The sequence below is a fragment of the Syngnathus typhle genome, linkage group LG6, assembly GCF_033458585.1.
Source record: "Syngnathus typhle isolate RoL2023-S1 ecotype Sweden linkage group LG6, RoL_Styp_1.0, whole genome shotgun sequence".
In the NCBI taxonomy this organism is placed as follows: domain Eukaryota; kingdom Metazoa; phylum Chordata; class Actinopteri; order Syngnathiformes; family Syngnathidae; genus Syngnathus; species Syngnathus typhle.
The window spans coordinates 9606010-9624383 of record NC_083743.1 but is presented as its reverse complement, the minus strand read 5'-3'; the positions used below and the strand labels follow the sequence as shown (position 1 = coordinate 9624383).

Below are 18374 nucleotides of genomic sequence, written 5' to 3'. Positions count from 1 at the left end.
ACATTCTTTTATAGCAGGGGAAATTGTATTAATTTCGAAAATCAACCAGACATTGTTTTTATTATTGTAATTTTCTTCTTTTACGTACTATACGTTTATGTATTTTTTGTAATATTCATAGTGTACCTTATTGGTTCAGTCACATTTGACTGTCTTGTGCATGTTTGATTACACATTTTGTTCCTATATTGTCTGATAGGTTGCGTCAAATGCTCTTTAGTGTTTTCACTCAGAAAAGGCCAACATATATAGCAATTAAGCTTGTCCACTGAATGAGATGCTCGAAACGATTTATGATTCGGAACTTCTTTAAGAGGAATGACTCGATTTTGATGAAGCTGCTCGAGAAACCTTTCGGTTGCACTGCTGATTAGTTTTTATTTGAATTCTTAGACAAATGTGATTCCAATATTTGCTGCATGAGTTCATACTATATGGCTGTGGCCCTAGGCAAAATAAACTACAAAAACAAAAGGTGATCCAGATATTTACAATACCGATAAATAAATAAAAACGGATCATGAGATCTATCAAATTCAAAAGGATGGATCACACCTTATCCAAGTGCCAAATATAGGTCAAGCTTCAAAATCTTTCAGATCTACCAAGTTCTCACCAAGACAATCTCTTTTAGCTGAGTTTATAAATGAGTGTTTATTGCTCCTAAATGAAGAATTACAACAGAAACATTTCTCAAAAAAGTAAATAACTTTCAACATTAAAACACTGTATACAAGACCTCAAGTTTGGACATGCAACTCCATAACTTAACAAGGACTGGAGTCATATCTATTGAAATGGACAAAAGTAATAAAATAGAAACGACATTTTATGCTACCCCACAGTTAATAAAATACACAAATAACATTCAAAGTCCATTAAAAAAAAACAATTTATATGTTAAAAAAAATACAATAAAAAGCCAGAAAAGAAAGTTAAGGCAGATCATGCATTTCTGAAAATGACTAACAAAAGGCAATAAAACAAATATCTACAGCTCAAGTGTGTATGCTTGTCTGTGTGCATGCAAGCAAGTCGTGTTTTGCCAAAATACCACTAGATGGGGGTGCACATAGAGCACTGGATTCAAGGCTGGTTGATTTGGCCCATGAAGAGGAGAGTACCTGAGGACACAAGTCATATAATGCATCTTCCTTGTACCAATGAGCATTGTAACTATAGGAGGATTAACACATATGAAGATGAGGAAAAGTGCTGTACCAGATGGGTTATGGCGGATAAGAAACAGGAAAGGTCTGTCCACTGAAACCCAAGGAGGAGAGGACCGAGCCATCAAAATTGCAGCTGAATAAAAGAGAAAACAGCATTAAAAACCACTATTCATAAAAGAATAGTGACCAAATAAATACACAGCAGTTTCAGCAAAACACTTACTGGTGGCAGCTGATGCTTTTGTTCCATCCTCATTCACCACAATTTTGACTTTCTGGAGGGCCTTGGAGACATATACAGGCTCCGAACCTGAGGCAGCACACACACAGACAGACAGACAGATAGACAGCCAGACGGACGGACAGATATTTAATTCCAGATGCACACACATATACAAAAAGACAAATCTAACGACTATTGTGCTCTGCAAAGTTTACTGTGTACATTTCTGGTGAAGATTTGGATGGGAAAAGTTATTGTGCAGGTTTGAAATGAAAAGAATATTCATGTCCTCTTATAATTTTGCAGCACAGTGCGGCAATAGTGCATCTAAGCTTCCTCAACTACTGGAAAGGGGAAATGACTTGCTTCACTTTCACACTTTACTGACATATTACACTGGTCTGACAAGCCCGCAGCAGTAAACAGCCAACATTTTCTTCATATTTTCAAACCTTGCTCATGTCCAACTAAAATTGCTAGATATAAAAATAACATGTCATATGAGGAATAGGATTGACACAACTTTCACTCACTCAGATGCCTGAAGTCAGCTTTGTCTTGACGGAACATGTCTGTAATGCCCAGCACCGACAAGGGGGCCTGTAAGTCTACCTCAACATCCGCCGAAAACCTAAAGACATACACAAACATCCACACATTTGCCATTTTTATCTATGCAAGCTGTAACTGTGGCTTATCAAGTGTAATGTATTTTACTTGGGGATGAGTAGGTGCACTTTGCGCATGTGCATCAGTTTTCTCCAACTCTGCACAGTAGCGGTGTTAATGTGTGGGATGATTTGGGATAGATCCACATCCTCCTCAGTGGGTAGAACGATGAGCATGCTGGTCGTGTTGCCGTGATAGGGCAGCTCGATAACCCTATAATTCACCTGCTGAGGAGTGCTGGCTATGCCTGATGAATGAAAGAACATTTATTACCATTTACTTCTCTATCAAGACATTGAACGGTAAAGTGAAAAATAGCAGCATAATATCGATAAGTATTAATGTGCAGCTACAACTGTAGCAACACTAATCTCAAAGTTTGAATATAACAGTTATAACAATAATAATTTACTCAATCAATAAACATTCTTATTGATCTATTCAATTCAACATAGTGATGTCCCAAATGACCATATTCTGATAAAGATACAACATTGTATTGTTATAAAAAAAAATAATAATACCTAGACGCTGACAATTTTCAGCTTTAGAGCTCTATACGATACCAAAACTGATTTGAAATGAAGCGATCAAGATCAGACTCTGAGGTTTAATTTGAGGGTGCATCCAAATCAAGTGGAATTATAACACATCTGTGTTCCCACCTTGTTAAGGTACCAAAACGACAATTGGACGTAATATTTGCAGAAGTAAATATGTTACCATGTGTAGGGGACACGGACTATATAGAGAAAAGCGAATTGGGAGGAAGAAGAAAAAGTATTTGGGGGAAATGATGCATATGTATGCGACCTGGCCGTTCAGACTGGGGTCGCGTTACAAAAATCCAATACGTATCACCACAACTTACCGATGTTGAAGATTGATTGCTGGGACATCATAGGAACTTTAATTACTTTGCCATCGGCCCCAGTGAAGGGTCTCATCTTGGTGTTTTCCGGCTGGAAGCGGTACTTCCATAAGGCTTTGAAGTAGATGGCGTTAACAATGACCAAGCGGGTCAAGGCAGAATCCAGCATATCTGGTTTGATGAGGCTTGTGATGTGACCTGGATGAAACAGGAGCATTAGAAATGAATTTCATAATTACTGGTCAAGCTGATATTACATTTCACATGACCCACTTTTGGTTTTGTTGCTGACCCAGGCATTGATCTTATCTGCTGCCCTTTGAGGGTGACCGAAGTCCATGCTCCTGCTCTCAGTCTGGAAGTTTGCTTTGTTGGTGTCGACAAAGCTCTTCAGCATGGGGAAGCCCTTTTGGCTGAAAAGGCCGTTGGCAATGAGAACGGCATCCTTGGTGGTCAAGTCCTTATGCAGTCTCTTCAACAATCTGTGAGGTCCTGAGCAAATCAAAAATGTGTGCTGAACACAAATTACAAGCCTTTCTCACAACTTTGTGCAGAAATTCTTACAGACCTTTAATACTTTTTTTGTATTGCAGCACAGTGAGGACTTGTTTGCGGGTTTGTCCATGACCTCCTGGTAATAGCATGCCAAGAACAGAGGCCACTCCGTGAGGGGAAAGGACCACATTCTCCAGGGGCTTGGAGGAGACCACTTGCTGAAACACCTGAATACCAAGTTCCGATCCCCGTTCCCCGTATGAAGGCGCTTGGGACAGCGCACTTGTATGGCAGAACAGGATCACCAGTGCAAAGGCAACCGGCAATGTAAGGGACCTCATGTTGACCTTGACAAAAACACATACATATATGTTATGAGAGGCATAGATTGATTTGGTAGATACAAAGTGGGCTTGTGTTTTTAATTTTTGAAGTGCATATGATAACCACAGTAACCAAACCATTTTCTTTTATGGTTATCTAATATATGCTTTAATCCAATGCTGCAGCCAGGTAGAGGTATTATACTTATTATATTAATATTTTAATATATTTTCCTGTATTAAATTTACAATTGAATCTGCTTTTGGGGTGGTGTTGTGTTGAAGTTGCTGTGCAACATTATAAGGTAGCAATAGGGGGTGCACCAAAATGAACACAGCAGTATTTTTAGTGTGCGTTTCCTGATAAGTATTTGATGTGGGGATGTAAAAATCTCTTTTCTCCTAACAAGGTCATTTGACCTCAGTGCTGGGTCACCATTGACAGCACTTTAAAGTTAGAATTCTGAGAAAAAAAGTCAATCCTCTTCCGTACTTTATAGTGGTATCGGCTCAATTATATTAAAAAGAGTTAACCCGATAAGTACCAACGTGAAATGCCATGGTTGATTTTTAATTCATACAGTATATTATATAAAGATTCATTAAAATATTAGCATTCATGAAAATACATGACGGGATAATATACAAAGTGTTTTAGATGGATGGCATTTTTACCTGTGATTGAAAATACGTGACATTTTGTTGCGCCACTGTTTTTTCAAGTTCTAGCTTCTCTTTTTTTACGATCACTATCTGTCATGATTTTTGTTCTACTTTAAGGTATTATTCATAACGTTTGGTGGTACCATCAAGAAAACATGCCTTTTGACCAAACGACTCTCACGTGATGTATTTTTACAATGAAGTCAAACCAACAAAACAGAATTGAAGCGATTAGACAGTTTTGTTTGTGACAATTTACCTAACTTGGCTTAAGCGCAATTGAGAGTGAAAGCTTCAGAGTGACTCAACGGAGTTTTGCCAAGTGTAACGTGGTAGAATTAAACGACGTTAACTTACTATGACGCGAAGACGCGTGCTGCTCTTGCCCCACAGGTGAAACTAGAACTGTCTCCACCAAAATCTCAAGTCTCACGGCCGTTCAAACAAAATATTACAGACGTGTGAGAAGTAAATCTAAAATGCTAATCGTTCAAAGAAAACGCGAGTGGGAAATGAACAAAGCCGTTTTAATACTACTTTAACGGAAAGGTACTCAACTCCTCCTCCAAACCAAACATTAAAAGTTGCGACGACAACATCCGTTAATCGTTCAAAATAAAAGTATTCAATGAACCTTTTAATGATCAAAGAAACATTTGTGACGTATACCTGCCTTAGGCCCATTTCTCTGCTCTCTTTGCAAACATAACTTCCCTCATCCCAAATATTGACTATGGAAATGTATCTAAACTTCAAAATTGAAGATGGTCTCGCATTGTGTGCTCAGGGTGGAGTGGTGTTGCTGAGCCACCAAGACCTTTGTCACTATTTTATATACATTGTATACATTTATCACATTCACTTGTTGCTAATAAAGGAATGAAAATAGAATACGAAGAGTACAAGGGACCTTTAAAATGAACATATACAGCAGAATATGAATAAGGCACTGGAAAATACTTTCCATTTCTTCTAAATTCATGGTATAGGCTCCATGACAAGATGGAATGAATTACATACATGACGGTATTATCAGCTCGTGGAGCAGTATGGTGGTAAAAACAAAAAAAAAGGACCGTTTGGTTAGCACTTACATGCTATTATGGTTATATATTATTGTCTTGTAAATCACTTTACAATTTTATTGAGATTGGGTGGTCCTTGAGGGTGTATGATTATGCAAGCAGCTGGGATGCTACAATGTGTCTTGTGAAAACAAACACTCATAGAGGAAGTGGTTCGGTTATTTTGTCAGCGAGTGCGTGTTTCAAGGACACGCTGACTGAACACAGCTGTGAACTTGAGTGACATTTGCGATATCATCATGCCCCCGTCTTACAAAAAGAACGTTTATCTAACAAGACTGAACTTGTGCTTCATAAAATCAGATCTGCACATGTAGGTGAAACTAAAATGTTTTGGAACTTTTAAATAGTTACGTTGTGTGTTCAAATTGTGCTTTTATTTGTTTCTTTAAGAAGTCCTCTTGCTTTCCAATCAGAAAAAGCAACACAGTGACACGGCAAAATCTCTGAAGCGTTACAGACCTGAATATAAACATTAGGGTGCATAAAAATCTTTACTCATCAGATAAATTTTGTTTTACACTCCAAGCAATTAAAATAATCTGAACTTGGATCACAAAACTTGCAAATGGAAGATGGTAGCATTTACTGCTTCATCCATTGTTGCAGATGTAAGAAGATTTGATCTCTGGCAAGCGTAAGCTGGAGGGGATCCTTTGAGTCGGCCGGGTACATGTCGGCACAATGGGCTGTTCCTGAAACACAAAGATAGAAATGGGGCACAGCAATGGTAGTTGAACAAACTACCGTATTTTCCGCACTATAAGGCGCACCTAAAAACCTCCAATTTTCTCAAAAGCCGACAGTGCGCCTTATAATTCGGTGCGCCTTATATATGGACCAATATTGAGCCACTCCAGCAGGCGTGTCCAAATATATGGACTTATTTATATATGTACAACGTTTTAAAATGGGCCATTCATTGAAGGTGCGCCTTATAATCCGGTGCGCCTTATAGTGCGGAAAATACGGTACATCTTTTACTTTGGCACTGTTTTCCAAAGCCCAATACTCTTACTCACCTTTGATGAAAACAGCCGGAAGGTCAGGTCTGATGTCTTGAGTGATGCCCAGTGCATGCCAGGGATCAATGGCGCCATTAGGGAAAACTATTCTAGTGGAGTAGACACTATAGCTGCCATAATACTCATTGGTCGCAGCCACAGCCTCTGCAAGTTGCTCAGCAGTGATATTGTAGAAGTCTGCACATTGTTTCACATGATACCTTAACGGGAAGATAACATTCGAATCAGAAAAGTAGCTAATCCTAAAAATATAACAATAATAAACTGTACAGACTTTTAAATATTTACTTACTCGAGAGGGAAACCACCAAAGGGTTGGTTTGGGGAGTCAGTGCTTTGATAAAATCCAAATTCAGAGCAGGTCTGGTAGACCCACTGTCTCCCTGGTGACACACACATAGTTTACTCACAGCTAGCCCATTTACTTGATTGATAGGAACAAAAGCACAGACAGCACAGCAGAATAGCACATACTAAACCCAGAGTTGAAAATAAATGATTTCCACACAAATGGTGACATTGAGGTTTTTAGACCTTATGAGAAAATAGGCAGCAAGTACTGTAAATGAGGCTAGTGCGGCCACTTGATGCAGACAAATGTTTTCACAAGAGACCACTTCCTGTTTTGATGATCCCAGCCCTCCCACTCATGAAAGAAAGTGAGGTTGGGAACCAGAACAACTGTATTACAGTACTGGTTGAAATGCAGAAAGAAGAAAGACTTCAGATTTGTTGAGGAAAGCACAAAAATACTCCTCTTTCCACTTCCAATTTGCTTGTTTTCACTCTATGTGGTTATGAGACAGATATAACTCAAACAACTGTACTGAAATAGTAAATAGAGCACAGTGAGGTGGTCAAAACATTTGAATGTTTCACCACGAAATTACACTCGAAACCAGCTTTTGTCTTCTCGGGCTGGCATGACATCCTTTCTGCCTTTTGGCTTTGGAAAGTTTCAGCATGACATCATTCAGTCTGTGTCACAAGTCCTCTGAAGAAAAAAAACCCATGCAGCCTCTCTCACCTAATAGCCGAAAATATAAAATGTCAATAGAAATTGTTTTGCAGCAGACGAAAAATGACAGGTTTCATAATGTGTATTTACAGACATGAAAATACTTTTTTCCCATGGGACAAACAGACTCATTCTCACCTCCCCCTGCGGCCGGCCCATCCCAGGATGTGTTAGTCATGTCTCTCAGATTGTTGTTGAAGCTGACATCCAGACATTTCAGCGAAAATGTGTCCATCATAAGGCGGGCCACAGCGATATATCGGGCATACGGGTCTCCAAGCGATGTGTCTGCCATTATCCCACAGAGCACCTTGATTGTGATGTTGGTGCCCACTACACCCTAAAAGGGGGGAAAAACAGTCAATGATTAAATCTTTTGGCAGTTTTTCTTCATGTGAGTGTGACTGAGTGTGTCAATGGAGTTTTTCTTCATGTGAGTGTGACTGACTGTGTCAATGGGCCATGAAATTATTTTGGCAAACAGTCCAGCATGTCTCATCTGCTCTTCTGCATCACATATACCAATAATACAGAGGAAGCATTTGCTCTTTTATTTTGTATTTGTAATGTATAGAGTGTACATGTGCATGCGTTTGTATGTATTTTTTAGGGATGTACTTTATTTCAAGGTATCTGCACTTGTCATGGAGGCGGATACCAATATCGGTTGCCCCCTTGTGGACATTTTAAAATCAGTAAAAAATAAAATCAAAATCAAAATTCAACAACTGCTCCTTGCAAGTTCCCTTGCATTTAGGTGAACTGTCATTTTGATACAGACAGTATTTGACCCATGTGTCTGTTATTACCTCAAACGCCCTGTTGTCTTCATTATACTGGACCACATCCATGAAGTTGCCAGCAAGCATTTCCAGAAAATAGGCAGAGTCTGTCTCTGTTTGAATTTCTAGTTTGGAGCACAAGCTGTATGGAAAAGGGGAGAGGAAGGGGAGTAAAAACAATTTTGTAGAGTATCTGCACATGTTTGGACTAGATAAATACAACACTTTGATATGACAACATAATAGAATCCACAATTAGCTCAGATTAAATTTAAGATGCTTGTTGTGGTCAAGACAGCATTGGAACAAATACAGGATTTTAGCTTAACTTCTGTTAGAACGTAGTGTATATACTATACATGAAGTCTTTGGTGATGTTCTCATAGGTTGCGGGGTCACGGAGTTTCTCTATTAGGGTATCTGAAGCCTTTTTTACCAGTAGAGGACAGTCAGCGTTCTCTGAAGCCAGAGAACGGTGCACAACCTCCAAGTACTCTGGTGAAAACATGAAAAAAACAAAGGTGGAAATTTAAAAAAATAAAATAAAAAACAGGGATGCAAAAAAAATTCAAATTGAGCATAATAACATCCCAAAATTGAAGTGAAGTGCAAATCATTGTATTTCAAAGTCAAACAACAAAAGCAGCCTTTAATCCACAGACCAACACATGAATATGATTTTGTCGCTTGCATATAATGTATGCTAACAAAGGTTGTGATTAATGAGTATTTTTTCCTAGGGAGAAACATATATATATATTTTTTGCATTAACAAAAACCTGTGACTCAGAAAAGATCCCCTCAAATGTTTTATTACTAGCTGGGTTGTATCACTAGTAATAATATTGACTAACTGCAGTGTTGTTTTAGCAAAAAATCTTTTGGCACTGTTGAAATAGGCGCAAAGCAGATAAGACCTGTTCAGAATGGTCACAGTGTATGTTTGGTCTCTGACATTTTCTCTTGGGAAAGCGTCTCAAATGTGAGACTCTTCAAGGTTGCGTAAACATTTCAGAGCCTCAACGTGCCTGCAACCTCATTGACCACAATTTTATACATTTGAAAAACATTTCCATACAAAACAAAAAACAAAAATCTAAATTCACATAAAACGTCATCCTGACATGGGTAAATAAAAACCAAGTTGACATAAAATGTATTCATCCTGGCATAGGTCATATTCAATGAGCTTCAAATTATCGCTTGGGATTGTGTAGATTTCTGCGCATTTGAAGGTAATAAATTACATCCTACCTGGAAAGTTGACTGTGGCGTGAATTGGTGCACTGGTGGCCACAGCGGTATGCACGAGATGAGGATACTTCAGCCTGAACCAAGCTGCTAACGAACCCGGGTAAGACCCCCCAAAGGCTACCCACTTGCGGTTGACCAGTCCTCGGGTCTCAGCCATCACAGTACGAAAATGGGCCAGGTCGGCCAAAGCCTGACGGCTACTGAGGAAGCGCAGGTTCTCCGTGCTCAGGTCACTAAATGGAAGAAGACAATCATTTTCAACATGCATCAGTGAGTGAGATCTAAGAAAGAAAGCAAAGTCAGTAAGGCAAGGGCTGTCCTAATTTGAATTCATAGGGGACATCTAGTGGCATGAAAGCCTCCATTATGTTTTTTTTTTTTGCTGATTTTAAAGTTTGTAATTGTCACATTTATTTTGGATATAATTCCAATGTCAAACACTAAAAGGCGGCACACTATTTTGTTTAACATTGTAAATATGAAAGAATAAAAAAAGGAAGTATTTCAGCTCATCTTATTTTTTCTTAAGATTATTAAAGATCAAATACTCTTCAGTCCTTTTTTTAAGCCGACAGAAAGTGTTATCTATATGTTTGAAGGCTCGAAAGAAGTGATTTCGCATAACAGTTTGCAACTCATTTTGTGCTTCTTTAAAACACATTGAAAATAGTAAATAACATGTTAAAAAAAAATTCCCGTAATTGAAGATAGACATGTGATTGCGAAACACCAAAACTAAGTGCTTGGGTGATAGAATGCATGTTTGGATGGAATTACATTAAAAAGGAAGTGAAGTCAAAATGTGTCTTTACACAACTAGTCTCAACAGCAATCTGGTTAGTATTGCATTTGTGGAAGCAGCAAAATCCACCCATTTCCATCCAACTCAGAGGCAAGACATTTCTACCCTTGATGGGGATTGAAAATGACATCATTAGTTAGTTGGAATGACGATAATAACACATACGCTGTAGGATGACTTCTTCCATAAAAGCGATGCTCTAACATGAAGCAGATAGCTCCCAGTTTCTCTGCATAAGTGAGCCAGGTACCATGTTGCATCCATGCTGGATTGGCTGGACCCTCTCCACCGATCATAAGAAACACGGGCCCTTCCGGTTTGTAGAAGGATTCATTCACAAAGTACCTCTGAGAGAGCAATGGGAGATGGGGTCTGTCATGAGAATAATCTGTCTGATGCAGACTGTAGTAAAAGTTTAGTTTCTAGTTTGCACTCCAAAATCCATCATTTACAATATTTTTTACTGCAAAATATTTGATAGTTTTCATTTACAATATTTTTTCACTGCACATTATCTGATGACATTTTGTAAATATGTTTAAATTCATACTAAGTTAAGGAATGGAATAGGGAAGATGAATAAGTATAGTACCTGCTTCCACACTCTGTCATCTGCTCCATTGAAGTGATCTAGTTTCTGCACAAACCATTGCTCGTCGGACACATCTATCTGCAATTCATAAAAACGACGAAATCCCTTAGCTTGTGCTTCTCCAACCACAAAGATAAAGAACAGAAAACTAAATTTACAAACAACAAATACATAGGTAGGTAAAACCATGTTGACATGAGCTGGAACACTGAGCATGTGACTTACAGGATGTGGTCACATGACTTATTTGGCAACTTCAAGGCACTCGACAAACATAGGATACGAAAAATACAAATAACATAACATTAGACATTTGATTATGTTAAAAGTGGTAAGTGGTACCAATCTGTATTGCTACTTGACTAACAGGGTAAAACCAGCAACATTTACCAGAAAATCGTTACATTTTAATGAATGGAAAACTTTAGCGGCGTTAGAGTACATGTTTTTACGCTATTTTACTACAGTTCGTGAAGGACACACAACAAGGAGTAGTAATACCCCTCACCGTTAGGGGCAGTAAAGAAACAACCTCAAGAATATCTGGACGGCAAAGAAGAAACGCTTCCGGTTACCTTCGGTTCATTTAGCGTTTTCGGAGCTTGCAACCATGGAGGACTCCAAAAACAAAGAGAAGAAGCCGGCCGCCAAACCCGATGAGAATGAAAAGAACAAGGAAAAAGACTCCAAATCTTCAGGGAAGGATAAAGAGAAGAAAGAGGAGCAAGAATTGGTGAGTACTGCGGAGTGCTTGATGATTAGACGTCCCCGCAGCCAGCCGATTTATTTTGCCTTGTCACTGCCACTTTCACAATATGGCTGAGCGGGCCAGGGTGACTGTCATTCTACACGTGCATAAATACACGTGTTGTTTTTATTTATTCAGACTTTTAAGTGCGCTATATAAGATTATTATGGCCGCTGTACTGGTGTGGAGACAAATTCCATGATTTAATTTAACTGTCGTCGGCACCAGCTAGCCGATAAGCTAATCTTAGCATACCCGGCTAACAGTCAACATGCAGAGTGATGTGCATTGACGATGTTAGCGTCATCTACGATTAAATTGACCATGAACATATTTATTAATTCACGGGATAATTATAATTTCTGTTTTTCTTTTCTTTTTTCTAGTCTGAAGAGGATAAGCAGTTACAAGAGGATTTGGAGATGATGGTAGAGAGACTGGGCGTGAGTATTATTTGATGATTTCAATATTTGAATTATATACAGTATGTTTGATTTTAAGCAACCCCAACCCGACCTTCTTCACACCTTTGCAGGAGAAGGACACCGCGTTGTACCGTCCTGCACTGGAAGAGCTGCGCAGGCTGATTCGCTCCTCAACCACCTCCATGACATCAGTACCCAAGCCTCTCAAGTTTTTGCGCCCACATTATGGCAAGCTTAAAGACATCTATGAACGCATGGCTCCAGGGGAAAACAAGGTATGCCATTAGCCATTGATGTATTACATTACACGAGAGAGAAAAGTAGAGCAGACCAATTGGATAAGTACCCCTACAGATTTGGAGCAACGGAATCGAGCTTAAATTGTTTATACTTTTTTTTTTGTCTTTGCAGCATTTTTGTGCAGATGTGGTGTCGGTGCTGGCCATGACTATGAGTGGAGAGAGGGAGTGTCTCAAGTATCGCTTGCTGGGCTCTCAGGAAGAGTTGGCATCCTGGGGACATGAATATGTTAGGTAATTCATGTTGACTAAATATAATGAATGTTCTGAGCAATGCATTTTACGAGGGAACCATTTTTTAAAAGTTGGCTTTCAGATGAAGATAGCGTGAAGAAAAAAGGAAAACGGTGAAGTACTCTGTCAATATTTCACAGGCACCTCGCTGGTGAGGTGGCAAAAGAGTGGCAGGAGGTGGAGGAGAACGATAAGGCCCAGCAGGAGACGTTGCTAAAGCTGGTGAAAGAAATTGTACCTTACAACATGGTGCACAATGCTGAGCATGAGGCTTGTGACCTGTTGATGGAAATTGAAAGGCTGGACATGCTAGAAGACTACATTGATGAGAATGCCTATGGCAAGGTTTGCCTCTACCTCACAAGGTATGCTCATCTTATTAAATACTCAGATCGCCTACTTTGCTATCTTTAATGAGGTCCTCCTGAAGTATTTGACACTTTGCTCACCACTCTCCCAGTTGTGTTAGCTATGTGCCGGAGCCAGAAAACTCTGCACTGCTCCGATGCTCCTTGAAGATCTTTCGGAAGTTCAACCGTTATCCCGAGGCTCTTCGATTGGCTCTGATGCTCAATGATGTGGAGCTCGTAGAAAACATCTTCACTTCCTGCAAAGACATGTGAGCCGGGACATTACATTTAGCGATTGTCTCTACACATACAGGTATCAGTCTCACTAACGCCATTGAATTTTCCTTGAAGAGTTATTCAGAAGCAGATGTCCTTCATGCTGGGTCGCCATGGCATGTTCTTGGAGCTTAATGAGGATGTAGAAGATTATGAGGACCTGACAGAGATCATGTCCAATGTGCAGCTCAACAGCAATTTCTTGGCCTTAGCCAGGGAGGTAGGAAAATAAAGGGTGAAGGGGAGAAATGCAGAGCTACATCATTTGCAAGTGAACTATTCATGTTAGAGTCAAAGTTATCAACTCTTATTTTTCCTGAAAAAAATTGTATTTATTTTTTCTTTTGTATCCTATTAAACCAATCTGTTTGGAACATTTCAGTTCTGCATACATTATAGTCAAATTCAGCAACATTTTGTAACACTATTCCCGAACTCCACAGTTGGACATCATGGAACCCAAAGTCCCGGATGACATCTACAAAACACACCTGGAAAATAATAGTAAGTTTAATGTTGTTTTATACTTCCAAGCTTCAAGATGACACACTACAATTTTATTTTTTATTTATTTGTTAAATTTTTAAAAATGACTAATTATTTTCTTATTTATTTTTTGTTACCTAATACACATGTACCGTAATATCGCTGTCAACTGACTGATTCTTTTGCTGTGTTAAAGGGTTTGGAGGTAGCGGCTCCCAGGTGGACTCAGCCCGTATGAACCTGGCCTCTTCCTTTGTGAATGGCTTTGTGAATGCAGCATTTGGACAGGATAAACTGTTAACAGATGATGGCAACAAATGGTTGTACAAGAACAAGGACCATGGTACAGAGTGTATATAAATAATTTTTTTTGTTTGCACCTTTGCATTTCTGATTGTATGTGTTTCCTTTTGACATTCACAAGGCATGTTGAGTGCTGCGGCGTCTCTCGGGATGATCTTGCTGTGGGATGTGGATGGTGGCCTGACCCAGATTGATAAATATCTTTACTCATCTGAGGACTACATAAAGGTACATTAGACATTGAATAGTTTTATATGAGTTTAAGATGAAATTCATGCCACTAACTTAAGGATATAACTCAGTAGTCTCAAGAGATCCTGCTTTTTGTCTGTCCTCGTGATGGCAGCACATGAGGTCATCTTCCTTCATTCGTCGTTATCGTTTGTCATTACATTTTGCAGTCTGGTGCTCTCCTCGCTTGTGGCATCGTAAACTCGGGTGTGAGAAATGAATGTGACCCAGCCCTCGCCCTGCTGTCAGACTATGTCCTCCACAACAGTAATACCATGAGAATAGGTGCCATTTTTGGGTGAGGACAAGTGCAAAAATTAAGTAAATAAAAAGGGAAGAAAGAAATTGACTGCTCAGTGATTTCATTTTCTATCCAACCCGCCACCTTCTTTTACAGATTGGGTCTAGCTTATGCTGGCTCCAATAGAGAAGATGTCCTGTCCCTGCTTCTGCCTGTCATGGGAGATTCAAAATCCAGCATGGAGGTATTTCATGTGGATGATTGGTTTATGTGATGATTTCTCACCACATACTTAAATATGCGGAAAATGTGAACAACTTTCTGTGTTTATTTTCCATCCAGGTGGTTGGAGTAACAGCATTGGCGTGCGGTATGATTGCGGTCGGGTCGTGTAATGGTGACGTGACATCAACCATTGTGCAGACGATCATGGAGAAGAATGAACAGGAGCTGAAAGACACATATGCTCGCTGGCTGCCTCTTGGTTTAGGACTCAACCACTTGGGTAACATTAAATTGCCACTATTTTGGAAAATACTCGATGATAGTTGGTAATAGATTGAAAAGTCGGAATGACAAAATTCACCTTTCTCTGTTTATAGTTATGATACTTAAGTGATACCGGTTTGTTACAAATTGTTGCCTGCTAGCTACTTCTAAACACTGTTATCTTCTTTTCCTGTTCATCTTTCCATCATAGGTAAAGGAGAGGCCATTGAGACCACTCTGGCAGCTCTCCAAGTTGTTCCTGAACCTTTCCGCAGCTTTGCCAACACACTAGTCGATATCTGTGCTTATGCAGGTTTGGTTTTACCTCCTTATAGTGATTTTATCTGTTTGCACATCTTTTGTTGAGGTCATCTTTGCTTATGTCACCAACATCTCTTCCAGGTTCTGGCAACGTGTTGAAGGTGCAACAGCTTCTCCATATTTGTAGTGAACACTATGAGGCCAAGGAGAAGGAAAAGGAGGAGGACAAGGACAAGAAAGATAAAAAAGACAAAGACAAGAAGGAAACGGCCGACATGGGCTCCCACCAGGTAAGTTGTTAAAATTTTCCATTTAAGTGCCATTTTTTACAAGCTTAATTATCACTTTCTTTCATCCTAGGGGGTTGCTGTCCTTGGTATTGCACTTATTGCTATGGGGGAGGAGATTGGCTCTGAGATGGCACTGCGGACGTTTGGACATCTGGTGAGAAGTACTTTTTGGCTTCCTCTGTTCTGTCTGGCTCTCACCGCTTATTGTTAGTGGACATAATGGTGCCGGTTTGCATCAAAAATAAATCACAAGGTTTCAAAAGGGCATGTCTTGGAAAGGGATAATTCTGGAAGGTACAAGGGTTCTGTCTGATGCTAGCGGAAGATGGGCCATGTGCTTGACTTTGAACACCTCTGGAGTATCAATTTTGATTTGGATGTACAGTGAGAGTTCTGAATTTGATCTAAATGCTGCTTCCTTGTGCTGTTTTTCCCAAAATCAGCTGCGTTATGGTGAGCCCACGCTCAGGCGAGCGGTGCCTCTTGCTCTGGCTCTCATCTCAGTGTCCAACCCCCGTTTGAATATTTTGGACACCCTCAGCAAGTTTTCCCACGATGCTGACCCTGAGGTCTCGCACAACTCTATCTTCGCCATGGGGATGGTGGGCAGTGGTGAGTTTGGAACTTCTAAATATATCAGCTTCTATGTTTGATGTTTTCAATGCCCGTTTATTGACTCCAACCATTACATACACATTATTTTAAAATATTGCTTAACATGTTTTTCAGTTGATTTTCAGTACAAATAGCTGATTGTGCTGATTGTTTTGAAACAAAATATTTTATAGCGATTTCGTAATTTTACACAGTGTCCATCCCATTTATAACTTATTTCCCCACACTCCACTTTTCCAGGAACAAATAATGCTCGCTTGGCCGCAATGCTGCGGCAGCTGGCACAGTATCATGCCAAAGACCCCAACAATCTCTTCATGGTTCGACTGGCCCAGGTGTGCACAAAGACACCCGTGTGCTTGTCTGTGACGAAGTATTGACTTTTTGCTGTTTGTGCGCCTACAGGGTCTGACTCACCTGGGTAAGGGAACACTCACACTCTGTCCCTACCATAGCGACAGGCAGCTGATGAGTCAGGTTGCTGTAGCCGGGCTGCTCACTGTGCTCGTCTCTTTCCTTGATGTCAAGAACAGTGAGTTGTTGTTGTTGTTGTTGTTGTTGTTGTTGTTTTTCTTTTACACACATATGCACGCGCACACTTCGTAATAATTCTTCAGTGATTACTTTGCATTAAAAATGTCACGTGGGTTTGACTTTGTGAATTGCAGTAATCCTGGGGAAATCTCACTACATTCTTTATGGCCTGGTAGCAGCCATGCAGCCGCGTATGCTCGTCACCTTTGACGAGGAACTTCGACCACTTCCCGTTTCTGTCAGAGTTGGTCAGGTAAAGTGATGTAAAGGGACAGACAAGGAAATCACCATGGTTTAATACCATTGATTATGAAGACAAATTTGATTAATCCCGCAATGGGGAAATTTGCAAGGAAACAGCAAAGCATGACATCTTTGAAAATGTTCTTGTGATATCTCCACAGGCCGTGGACGTTGTGGGCCAAGCAGGCAAACCCAAGGCTATCACAGGTTTCCAGACCCACACCACACCAGTTTTGCTGGCACATGGAGAGAGAGCAGAGTTGGCCACAGAGGAGTATTTACCGGTCACCCCCATCCTGGAGGGCTTTGTTATTCTTCGCAAAAACCCCAACTATGAAATCTAGACTGTCAACTCCTCCCGCCTTGTGTTTCAAGGGTGAGCCTCCGTGGATGTTTGCTATCTTTATTACTTGTTTTATTACATTGGTGGAAAGGGCAATGTTGTGATGCCTGTGAGCAGCCCCAACTGTGTTTAAAAATGCATGGTTAGGGATCTGGTTAATTGGACTGCGGTGAGATGGGAGAGGTAAGGTTCACGTGGAGCTTATCTACTCCACACAGATTTGCCCTGGACCAATGATTGGCTTCAGTTTGAACATCTTCAACAGCCATCCCCAGCCCACCTGTAAATGTTTTCATCAGAATATTGACAGTGTTTTAAGTGCAGCAGATGTTTTTGTCCCCACTATTTACATCCTCAGATATCATTTGTAATTAAATAATTCAACAGTTGGTGTTTGTTGGTCCTTTTATTAGTTTTGCTACAGTATTATCTCAGCTGTTATATAACACACGCACTAAAAAAGGGAAATTGAACTTCCAATCTGTGTGACGTAGCAGGACATGCCTTCCGCCTTATTTTATACAAAAAAAAACAAGTTCGGAAGTCGAAAATTAAACTCATTGTTACTCTTATATGGCAAGAAAGTGACTCTAAATTTATAGCTTTGATTACAGACTCAGGGTAAAGACAAATTAATTACATACACAATTTAAGGTAATAAACCAAATACTTGATATGCAAATAAACACGCAGTACACCGCTCACTTCATGCACAAAGTCATTCCAACACGCTTGACATCATGAAGCAACATGAGACAAAAAAATTATAATAAGAAACGTTACACTGCACATTAGTGTAAAAGACTGCAAATGCACAAGTGAAACAAGTTGTACTACTCTGTACCCCAATATGAATTGGGTAAGGTTCAAGAAAAAATATTTTCTTTCAAATATGGTTGTGCATGCATTACATGATCAGCATCAATTTATTAATTCATCAATTCATTTACTGTTTATAGCTAAGTAATTGAAAAAAAAAAGGTTTGCTATGATGCACCTCAAAAGTTTAGTGTTGGATATTGGAGATTTGCT

The 18374-nt window shown here is 39.7% G+C and overlaps 3 protein-coding genes across 4 annotated transcripts; 1 reads left to right on the top strand and 2 right to left on the bottom strand.

The window, feature by feature from the left end:
- Positions 1–628: 628 nt before the first annotated feature.
- serpine2 (serpin peptidase inhibitor, clade E (nexin, plasminogen activator inhibitor type 1), member 2) lies at positions 629–5017 on the bottom strand. The gene is made up of 9 exons (XM_061280896.1): positions 4774–5017; positions 3504–3777; positions 3209–3427; positions 2936–3133; positions 2113–2311; positions 1929–2026; positions 1396–1482; positions 1222–1305; positions 629–1124 (listed from the first exon to the last, which is right to left on the bottom strand). The coding sequence occupies exons 2-9, from the start codon at positions 3769–3771 to the stop codon at positions 1087–1089; spliced, it is 1191 nt and encodes a 396-aa protein (XP_061136880.1). The 5' UTR covers positions 3772–3777; positions 4774–5017; the 3' UTR covers positions 629–1086.
- Positions 5018–5856: 839 nt separating this feature from the next.
- prss59 (serine protease 59, putative) lies at positions 5857–11211 on the bottom strand. Its single transcript, XM_061280895.1, has 9 exons — positions 10975–11211; positions 10548–10729; positions 9581–9813; positions 8686–8821; positions 8354–8468; positions 7683–7884; positions 6819–6909; positions 6524–6726; positions 5857–6196 (listed from the first exon to the last, which is right to left on the bottom strand). The coding sequence occupies exons 1-9, from the start codon at positions 11188–11190 to the stop codon at positions 6087–6089; spliced, it is 1488 nt and encodes a 495-aa protein (XP_061136879.1). The 5' UTR covers positions 11191–11211; the 3' UTR covers positions 5857–6086.
- A 316-nt stretch (positions 11212–11527) lies between these two features.
- Positions 11528–17731, top strand: psmd2 (proteasome 26S subunit ubiquitin receptor, non-ATPase 2). Of its 2 annotated transcripts, XM_061281265.1 has the most exons (22): positions 11528–11707; positions 12109–12165; positions 12258–12422; positions 12559–12680; positions 12821–13045; positions 13141–13299; positions 13382–13526; positions 13750–13810; positions 13989–14135; positions 14217–14323; positions 14497–14624; positions 14724–14811; positions 14910–15072; positions 15268–15369; positions 15459–15607; positions 15678–15761; positions 16051–16219; positions 16463–16557; positions 16628–16754; positions 16891–17009; positions 17161–17375; positions 17561–17731. In XM_061281265.1, the coding sequence occupies exons 1-21, from the start codon at positions 11585–11587 to the stop codon at positions 17341–17343; spliced, it is 2718 nt and encodes a 905-aa protein (XP_061137249.1). In that variant the 5' UTR covers positions 11528–11584; the 3' UTR covers positions 17344–17375; positions 17561–17731. The 2 variants fall into 2 exon arrangements, with proteins under 2 accessions (XP_061137249.1, XP_061137248.1); XM_061281264.1 differs by having other exon boundaries at positions 17161–17731.
- Positions 17732–18374: the final 643 nt, after the last annotated feature.